We start from the raw sequence: 11350 nt of genomic DNA on the forward strand, positions 1-11350 counted from the left end.
TCGTGGAGAACTAGCCAATGGCGTTGCTCGACGCAATGCGTTCCTACAACGTTAACTTTTGTGTACGCTTGTTTATGAGTACCGGCGTATTCCGAAATGGCTTCGAGAAGGCGGAGTCGAGTTCCTCCATGTTTTGTTTATCTTGATTAGAGCGGGCGACTCCGTTTGGAGAAAACGAGCGCTCCTTGACTTTTCTTATAACGGCTGGTCTTGAAACCGTTTGATTGTTGGTCTACTTTACTTGAGTGGATAGTGGACACAGCTTTCAAGAAATGAAGAAATAACATGTTTAATATAACAAATATAGTAAATAGAACAGGAATAAAGGCGATGACATAGCTATAAAATAAATAACATATACAGACTAATTGTTTTTGATCTGTTGAAGGGTTAAATACGTTTTTTATTTAGGACAGAGCTTAAAAAAAACACACAACTATTGTTCAGCTTTTTTATAAAGGCCACATTTAGAGTTTTCTTACATTTGCTTTACTTAGGAGTAACATCCATCATAAAAAACAAGAATGAGCTGACTCAAAAGGAAGTTTTGGATATGTTTGTGAGCATCTTAATCCATAAAAGTACATGATACTTTAGATGATATACAGTATATTGTAGTAGTATATACTCAATACTAAAAGTACCTCAACATGGATTATAGTACATTACATGAGTACACTTTTAACATAATGCATTCACTAATATTATGATTGAGTTGTTAGACTAGTGTGGAAGAACACGTCCTGCATCTTTACACATCCATATTGCAACGTATTTCCAATGTCATTTCTTATGCAAATTTTATTCCATATTCAAATGAAAAAGGCTTTGAAAATATATTGTAAGTACTGTACATTTTTTGAAAAGTATTCAACTTTGACACACCAAATCTGAGCCCTTCTTGTGTTTTTACGAATCAATGATGCAACGTATTTCAATGGTCATTTATTTTTAAACTTATTTAATTTCATGTTAAAATGACAAAGACTTTGACGATTTGAAATGTGTTTGGTGGAGGGTGATGTCATTCATCATATCCCCTGATTAATTGTTCATGTATAATGTTAGAGTTCATAATGTTAGAGTACGTACCAAACTTGAGCAGGCCGCAGATCCATATCCATTATATATATGTCACAGAAATCAAAATCCACACAGTCCAAATATACAAAGCAAAGTATATGTAAATAAATACGCTAATAAAACCTATTCTGATTCTAAGTGCACATTTTAACTTTAAATGTAAATATGTTTCTATAAATATACATTTTCTATATTGTATTGGATATTTTACTTTAACTTTTTGCGTTAAAATAGATATCTTTACTATTATACTCTTTTGCCTATATTATTCTTTTAATTTAATTTTGTGATGATTGTGATTCAGTCACAAAGTAGCTTTTAAACAGTGGCAGTGTGCAGACATTTCCCATGTCTCTATTTAGACATCTAGAGGCCGAATGTAACACTTGGAGCATTTTGTAGGAATATTTTTTATTTAGCAGTAGGAAAATAATCCCATCAAGGACTAACAGTGTCTTCAGTTCTCTCACCGACGACATCACTGATGGACTTGTGGGTCAGAGTTTATCTAATTGATTGACGACCATCATCAGTGCTGCTTCAACCCCTCTTCTCTCCACTATAAGCAACATGTGTTCCCACCAATTCACTAAAAATCACAAAATTGTGTACAGCTGTTGCGCCGAAGCATTATGGAAAAAGGACAAGACATCGGACTGTTCTCATTTAATACCAGGAATTGTACCATCGGAGTGTAGTTTGAGATTTGCTTAGACTCAGCCATTGTCTGATTATTACTACATTGTCCTTTTTACCTCTGCACCACAAACAAAATACATCTCACCGGGTACAACAACTTCTTCATAACTTAATGTGACAAAAGTAAGCAACTTGGCCTATATACAGTATTTAGGACCCTGTTACACCGAGACGGGGACAAAACAGTGTGAAAAAGTGATTTATTTTTGTCAAAAGGCACATTAAAGGGGACACCGAGTACACATGAACGTCTCTCCCTCAAACTTCACCAGCAGAGTTTAATCTACCTCCATTTGTGACGCTGTTTCAACTGCTGCAAACAAATAAATGAATTGGTTACTTATAAGAGTCCTGCTGCAAATGCTCAAGAGTGAAAATGGGATTTGACCTCAGACAGCAGGACCGTGACGATGTGCACGTTGCATGAATGTGTTACTGTGGGTTTTAAATTAAACTCATGACATCTAGCTGTGTCCCAGTTGCAAACTACCCAGCATGCACTTATCCTGCTTGACTAAAGAGTGATGTGTAGAAGGTGTTGTGCATCAGTTTAAAAGAAAGTGAATGGTTACGCTTAAGGCAGGTTAAGACTTCTTTAATGCCCTTTAAATCGACCAATTTTGCACTTTTCACTAAATCAGGATAAGCAATGTAAATGCTAGAGCCATTTGGGAAGTTATATATTTAAAAAAATATGTCATTATTAATTTAAAGACACAAAAAACGGTACAATACAATTCTACCACCCATGTGTTAACATTTGAAAACAGTTAAATATCAATACAAGTCTTATTCCAGTAAATTACGATTTTTAAGGGTCAACATAACAGACAAAATGTCGACGTGAGCAACCCGTGTTAAAGAAGTGGACGTAAACTCAGGGGGCGGGACTTCTTTGTGATTGACAGGTCGTTACCGTAGTGACCTATCAATCAGGATAGAGGCGTTGCAATGCAGATAATTTCCGTACGCTACACTCTTATCCTAATATGGTCACTTCTGGTGCCAAAAAACAAGATGAAAATGCAGGATATGACAAACTCCAGGCTTCATCTTCATTATGTCCACTGCTTACAGTCTATCGCAGGGTTAGCAGAATATTACAATTCACACTCATTATTTATCAGTTTGACACAAATTCGAATTGTTTTATACAAGGTTATTCAGTAAAGACCCACACTTTGAAAGGAACAAACGCTTCATAACAGTTTCAGCTCAATGGCTTCTTATCAAGTCAGCTTTAAAGGGTTTTTACTGGAGGCAAGGGCCGTTTCTCAATGTCGAGTACACCTGCTGCAGAGCCACTATTTCAAGTATACCGAGTCATCGAGTGGCGCCGAATGCTGGGCATTTAACATGCATCTAAACAGTCCTTCGGCGCCACTCGATGACGTAGTGTACTTTAAATAGTGGCTCTGCAGCAGGTTTCCTCGACATTGAGAAACGGCCAGTCTCAGACCCTGGGTTTACGGTTTGGCAAATGACTTATGGTGATTTTAATCTCATGAAAATATGGGAATTAAGAGATATGACAACCGATAAAGGCCTTCATTATTCGATGTTAAAATCTTATTTTGACAATAAACTAAGTTATTTGTTAAATAATTTTAGTTTCATCCAAATACAACACAGAAACGTATTACACACATTTGGAAAGCTTAAGAATAGCAAGGGGGGGTGAACAGGGGCCAAGCTACCCCACGGTCGATGGACAGTTTGCAAAATAAGAAAGGGTTTATTTACAGCTTGAAAAAATAAAAATAAAAAAGCGGACGGATCGTAGTCTAGTTCAGAAATCAAGAAATGCACACAAAATAAGATCATTGGCACATTGTCTACCCGCTAGTTAAGGTTTTCAAATGTGAAATTGGCGATAGTGTCAGGACACACCTCGAGTAATTCACCGTTTCTACAAAAACAGGACATTAGTTTCTTTAAAAAGGAACTTCTACAATAGAGCACGGCCAATCTGAGTACACAGCAGATTTGACAGTGTTACGGTATATAGTCAGAGCCTTCTCGGGTGTTGAGGTCTGCTCCGACACATTTTGGCATACTTTTTAAATAAGGTAAGTTTGAGTAGACTTTGGATCTGTGCTGACCTCTAGAATATGTCCTACAACTGGGATAATGCATGGAATAGTCCCTACAATAATCTGAGTATAATAGAGTGATGACATTTACTTACATATTCTAAGTTCATATCAGGCATCTAACCGAAAAACACAATTTGAAAAAACGTAATTATGCTAACTAATTTCTGGTTTAACGACTCATTCCTGCACCACTTTATGCGTTTAGTTTGTTGGTATCAATATGCAGGATGTGTAGATATGTTTAAAGGAGGATGAGATGATTAGTTAACGCCTGACTTGAGATCTGATCAGTGAAATCCTGCTGACATTGGAATGTCAGTAATCATCTGTGAGCATCGACATCTTTAAAAAACAGGTGTGCATTTGGGCTTTTTGGGGATGTACGATTATCCTCTGCTGTCCCATCAGCCAGGTCTTTCTCCCAGTGTGTCCACCCGCGCCCCGTGTTAGTTCGAGAGCCTCACACAGTCCGGGGGGGCAGCTGCCGTTTGTAGATCCCAGCCAGAGCTTTGGCAGCGCTGTGGATCATCTGGCGCTGCGTCATGCCCGTCATGGCCTGATGCCAGTCAGTCCGGTTGATGTTGGGCAGGCTGCGCTCCAACACCTCGCCCACTGTGGCGATCAGACCGGACCAACGTAGGCTGTAGTCGGGGGGGGTCAGGGACTGGGCCTAAACAGGGGGGGAGGTCAGAGAAACAGCTTGATGAGTTCATGGAGGTTTGTAGGCGAGTGACATTTAATTAAGCAATCATACACGAGTGTTCAAGAACGGCCTCAAGTGTATGATTGCGATTCTATTACACAAACTATCATTGTTATCAACAATATCGTAAAATAATTTCATAATGTGGGCTAATTTGCTCCCAAACCTACGCTTTCTGCTTGAGTTAATCTCCGTCAGAAAGTAGTTCCTAGAAAGTAGTTCCCATGGTAACGATAGCCGATCAATCGAACACTCCTGCTACCCCGCTTACAGTTATTGATATAATTATAGTAAATAATATATTATTAACCAATTTATTGAAAACAATTCTTGAATTAGGCTATTTAAATATCTGAGTAATCACACGATGTAGGCTCATGGAAGTAGTTACGATAGGCTAGTGGCGTGTGTAGGCCACTGGATACTTTGTGATTAGGCACGTTCCATTTGATCGTTGTTTGATCGTGGAATCAAACACGCCTATTGACCAATCAGAGAGCTTGCTCAAACCTATGTGTTATAGAATAATAATTATTACACAGCTTAGTTGTATACTCGATTCTGATTGGTCAATTCAGAACATGTGACACGTTATTAATCCAGTAGTACAGACCGCTGTCAAGGACTATATAGACCGTTGCTAAGGAGGATCAAGGAAGAGCGCTGGACGTCAGATAAATCTCCAGAAGAAGGCAGATAGGAAGTAAACACTAACACCTTAAAGGTGAGTAGCAGGATCTTCACGGTATTTGACAGGCAGCCAGTGAAGTTAATAAAGTTTCGAAGGCGGATCAACTATGCTGCAACCACAGTGGGTAAAACTGTTTTATCTGGACTCCACTGCTTTCAACTAACCCAAAATCAAAAATGTCTACTCTCTACAAAACAGTACATAGTAGAGGAGTGGGATCAGTGGCACTAATGGATGCACGATGCCAGAACCTAGGAATCTCTACTCATTATTTCTCTCTCCAAACAGCCGCCCACAGGATAAGGGGGTATAGATACACAATGGGTTGATGTCATGGATAAGAGAGTATTGAATGTAAACGTTGTACAGTGAGAGATGTGTACCTGCTGGATGTGATCCAGAGCCAGAGGAGTGGTCTGAGTGAAGACCTCGATGCGGATGCTGTGACCCGGGTCCTCCAGGATCAGACATCCGATATCAAACCACCTGCAGACAGAAGTATTTATAGCAGGGAGGGGTATTTGTACTCTATTGCACTCAGTGAGGAATGAAGCTGAGCAGCAGGTAATGGGATCCAGTATACATCACTCCCAACTAGCCTCAGTTATCAACATACTTTATTGCATTATGGAATTGAAACTCTTCTCCCATCAGCGTTTCTATATCTTACACACGGTGAGATATAAAAAGACTCTCCGTGTGGATGAGATCTTCTCTCTTACCGGTCGGGGAAGAGCTCAGCGATGAAGTTTTCCAGAGAGACGACGGGCTGCTTCTCGTGGATCACACCGGCTCGACGCAGGCTGTCTATGCGCTCCTGAGCCCCCTGCACACACACGAGAGGGATCGGGTAAATATTTGAAAAGGGAGAAGAAGAAGAAGAAGAAGAAGAAGAAGAAGAAGAAGAAGAAGAAGAAGAAGAAGAAGAAGAGTTGAACCGACCTTAACTCCGGCTGCGTACCCCACGGGCTGCGGGGCGATGTTGGACTGCCCGGGCTCTCCGGTGACCAGCGCCATCCCAAACACCTCCTGAAAGGCGTCTCTGACCGCCTCCACGTGCAGCTCCTTATCTGAAGTCACCACGATGTCGATGTCCCCGCCAGACTCTGCATGGCAACGACACACACACATGTATTAAGTCGGTGTGTCACGTGATGTGGGGAGGGGGTCTGAGAGGGACTCACTGATGTATGGAGCCATGCCCGGGTCCAGGGTGGTGATCATGGACTCCACCGAGTGCTTGGTTCTGTCCAGGACGTTCTTCACGACCGGGTTCCCTGCTACTCCCTGAGAGGACACACACACACACACACACACACACACACACACACACACACACACACACACACACACACACACACACACACACACACACACACACACACACACACACACACACACACCACACACACACACACACACACACACACACACACACACACACACACACACACACACACACACACACACACACACACACACACACACACACACACACACACACACACACACACACACACACACACACACACACACACACACACACACACACACACACACACACACACACACACACACACACACACACACACACACACACACACACACACACAGTAAATATAAAACTATTCTTACTTAATAACGTGTGCCTGCCTTTTTATATAATATGCAAGTTTCCGGTTTCATAAAACAATAAAACATGAACAGTGACACTAATGAAATAACTTCAAATTAAAAAGATATGTTTTTAATTTAAAGTGTTAAGGCCTACATTAGAGAACGAAGAACCACAGAAGTGTGTGTGTTTGAATAATAGTTGAGTCGGTCTCGATAGAAATGGCAATCCCTAATATCCATACTGTCCCACTTTCAACCTTATTTATGTATTTATTATAATATCTCTGCAATATGTTGATGCCAACACTTTCAACTTGAGTAACATTTTGATTGCATTAATACCATTACTTGTAACGGCGTATTCCTACTCTATTATAATGTTCCTGAAGAGGGCATTGATGTTGTGTCGCGACCACATTCCATCACGGAGGTCTTACCCTGAAGAAGCCCCAGATTCCCCCCCCAGCGTTGGCCTGGCTCGGCGCTCTGGGGTCCTCCTGCTCCTCGGGGAAGGTGATGGGAGATCCGTCGACTCCCCCCATCATCAGGGGCTGCTGGACCATGGGGTTCGGACCCATAGCTGGAGGAGAACGTTATTATCAGTATGACTTTTGTACAGTACTCTGGGGCTTCACGGAGCCATGCTTCAACTACCCGCAGGTCCGCTGCAACTCTGACTACTTTGAAATCCAGGCTGAAGACTTTTCTTTTTACCGCTCAACTATACATATCTCACACCGCACTGTAACTGTTATTCATGTATGTTATACCTGTGTTATTCTATATAGCTTGTTTTATGTGTACTGCCCCGACACACACCTACATACCAGGTGTCTGTATGGTATTGAAACTACTGGGCTTGCCTTCCCTCCACATCCTTCAAATAAGTATTTACTTTATTCACATTGGAAATTGTTGCCTTCTTTAGAGTTGTCATTCAAGATTAATTATTTAATGAAATGGGGTTAATACAATAAGATAAATAAATAACTTTGACTTGATAATGTGGTTCACAACATCAGACACACAGGTAATAGGTGTGTGCGTGTGTGTGTGTGTGTGTGTGTGTGCGTGTGTGTGTGTGTCTCTCACCTGGCACGGTGTTGGGACTGGAGAATGTGGGCATCAGCGGTGTTTGTGGCGTTCTTCCCGCGTGACCGCGAGTGATGTCATATCCTCCGCTCATGGAGTAGTTTGAGAGAGGCGGACCCATAGGGGGAGGAGCCGAGAGGGGAGGAGGCGGGGCCATGGGGGAGGAGAGGGGGGGAGGAAAAGATGGAGATGGAGAGGAGAGGGGAGGAAATGGAGAGCTGCTTGTGTACGGAGAGGAAAGTGTGGAGGGAGGGGGGAACGGGGAGGAGAGAGAGGGGTGAGCCGCCATGGGGCTGCTGAAGGAGGAGATGGAGGAAACGGGGGGGAGATGGGGGGAGAAGGTGGTGGTGGACAGACCTGAAATATAACCAATGATGTTAAATCACAATCGGTTTTATTACCAAGTAGGTTAACACACAAAGGAAATTATTTACACACGATATAATGATGTGAGAAACTAATACTATAGTATACACTATATTCAAAGTATTCAAAGTGGAGTGCTGTGCTGGTGTGAAAAGAGACCTGTAATATAATACATTATTTGATATATATTATATATATATTTATATCGTCTTAAAGCCACAACCGGCCCTTTGAGTGCAGCCATAACGCTGATGTGGCCCGTGATGAAATTGAGTTTGACGTTGACATGAAGGACCTTTGATTTCTCATTCTATCGTCACATCAAGACTTTTGATTGATACATTTAATTTCTAACAAGTAAAATAAATAATTACAAAACAAAAAAAATGTTGCAGTGCATAGTCATGTTGGAGAAATCAAAACAAAAAATGACATTTACAACAACAACAACAACAGCATTAGCAACATAAACAGTGCCACATCTAGTGTTCGAAAGGAGTGAGAAGAAGGATAACTTATTTAATCTCACCCCCGTGTCCCTAAATGATTTATTTATAATCTGCAATACTTATCATTATTAATTATTATTGTTATTATTAATCTGCTTTACCTGTTGATTGACATATATATTATATATATGTACATACACACACACATACTAGGGATGGGAACGATTAATCGAATATTCAAAATTATTCAGGTATGAGAATATGAATTATGAATATTTTTTTTGGGAGGGAGGGAGGGGTTCCTAAGTTGATTACATATTATCAAATGGAATAATTCAATGTATACGACAGCGCCATAGCTAAGTGTGTTAGGTCTGAAGGCCCTCACAGCGGGCAGAGCTGCAGCTGATCTCTCTCGCGTCCGGTTAGACTTCACTCGCGTTTATCAAATCCATCAGATCTAGCTGGTTCTAGCCAAAGATACGGCTGCTGCCCCTCCCTACACGCAGACCACGCAGACTCTGACCTCATCTTATGCCCAGCTGAGAGGGTCTTCTCTACAGCTGGCCCGATTGTGAATCGCCTCCGCACCCGCCTCTCCCCTGAGTAGACGTGCTCATATTCTTAAACAAGAATGAGTATTGAATATCTGCATTCTGTGCACAGGCCCTGCTACAGGTTGTTGATCTCTGTTGTCATGGGTTACGATACCCTAAGGCTGTCAACTGTACAAACTGGGATCACCAGTTCAATACATTTGACAAATTCGACTTGGTTTCTATACTTATTTGAACATGTATTTATTTATTTTTCAAAATTAATTTTTTCTTTTTTCCCCCCATTTTGTCTTTTTATACGATATGTACATTTCGGTTAACCGTTTTTTTGGGGGTCGAATATACATTAGCTTTCAAATTCCCATCCCTAATACATACACACACATATATACATATATGCACACCTACATACTCACACGTATACACACAGTCAAACACCTTCCCCATCCCTGTACCTCGAGAAAATAATTTCTCTGTATTCCCTCTTGAACTGGTTCATGTCTGGACATCGCTCTCGCTCCACATTCACTTTCTTCTGATAAGAGAACTTTTAACAGGAGGCGAGTTCAGGGAGCAGAGCTGAGAAATACGAGAACATCAGGTTTGCTCGTGGTATAGCATCAGTTGAGAGATAATGTCTTACCGACGGACATCGGGGGGGCGCTGGCAGAGGCATCGAGAGGAGGAGTGGGGCTGGCAGGAGGCGTCGTCTCGATCCCACTTTCTTCCATCATCTTCTCTGCTTTACACCTGAGAGCCCAGAACACAGCAGGCGGCTCAAGTGTCAAGGCTTCATTGTCAGGTGCACATTAGCTACGGTGTAGATATGGCAATGCAACACTGAGGTGAACTGAGCAACGTGAATATATATAGGACAAATAAAACAGATACAATAGTGATAGATTGTTTGTGTTCATCTTGTTGTTCAGCTGACTCAATGTTAATGCCTGCATACTAACAACTTTATTTCACCTTTATATCGTTTGCACTATTTCTTTTCTTTGTGTCTTACACATATTGTATGTTGTGTTGTTGGAGCAGCCTGGGACTTTATTTCAAGCTGTAGCTTCTGTGCTTATGACAATACATCCTAGTTGAATGTAGTTTTCATCGTACCATGATAACATAACACCCAGCTCCCTCTGCTTCAGATGCTAAGTATATTTACTCAAGTACTATACTTAAGTACAATGTTGAGGTACTTCTACTCCACTACAGTTCAGAGGTAAATGGTGTACTTCTACTCCACTACATATGTATTTAATACCCAAGTGTTGAATCAGACTTTAGTTCCACCTGGAGTAAATCCACCAGCTACCCTGCAGTCTACAAAGTACTTCAAACTAGCTGCACCTTCACCAGCTTTGAGAACACTTTCATGATCAATCATTATAAAACATATCATATATATTATTCTGAAATGGACCAATCTGCACAACGACTACTTTTACTGTCTTTCACTATATTTTGATGAGAATACTTTTCTACTTTCACTTGAGGAACATTTTGAATGCAGAACTTTTACTGTAACAGAGTATTCCTACACTCTGGTACTTCTACTTTTACTCAAGTACAAGATCTGAGTACTTCTCCCACCTCTGGTTTCAAGTACAGGGTTAATGCAACATTATTATTTGAGCAGTCTTATATCTAATGAAGGTGATATATGTGCCATAAATGACAGGAACATGGTTGAACTCAATTCAGTGTTAGCTTCCTGCAACAGAAATGTTCCACGTGTACAAACACAACTCAGCTCCGCATGTAGACAAATATAGAAACACGTGGCATTTCATCCAACGATCAAACAACAGGAATTAGTCAATATTATGTGTCGTTTTTATCTTACATGACAAGCCATTTGACCCACTCACCTGCTAGCTGGAATAGCTCAACACAACACCCATGAACAACCCAGCGACCCTCTTTGATGACGTCATGTGTTGCCACGTCTGCTCGACCGTAACTCCTCCTACTACCGCGAGCGCCCGGACCAC

General features: G+C 41.2%; 1 protein-coding gene across 1 annotated transcript; it reads right to left on the reverse strand.

The window, feature by feature from the left end:
- Nucleotides 1-1965: 1965 nt before the first annotated feature.
- On the reverse strand, nt 1966-11330 carry prrc1 (proline-rich coiled-coil 1). Its single transcript, XM_034095677.2, has 9 exons — nt 11228-11330; nt 9997-10103; nt 7982-8338; nt 7327-7469; nt 6457-6559; nt 6215-6378; nt 5995-6098; nt 5656-5758; nt 1966-4548 (listed from the first exon to the last, which is right to left on the reverse strand). Exons 2-9 carry the CDS (start codon nt 10085-10087, stop codon nt 4339-4341), a joined length of 1275 nt encoding a protein of 424 aa, XP_033951568.1. The 5' UTR covers nt 10088-10103; nt 11228-11330; the 3' UTR covers nt 1966-4338.
- Between the last annotated feature and the right edge of the window lie 20 nt (nt 11331-11350).

This window comes from Pseudochaenichthys georgianus, chromosome 12, assembly GCF_902827115.2.
Source record: "Pseudochaenichthys georgianus chromosome 12, fPseGeo1.2, whole genome shotgun sequence".
Classification (NCBI taxonomy): Eukaryota; Metazoa; Chordata; class Actinopteri; order Perciformes; family Channichthyidae; genus Pseudochaenichthys; species Pseudochaenichthys georgianus.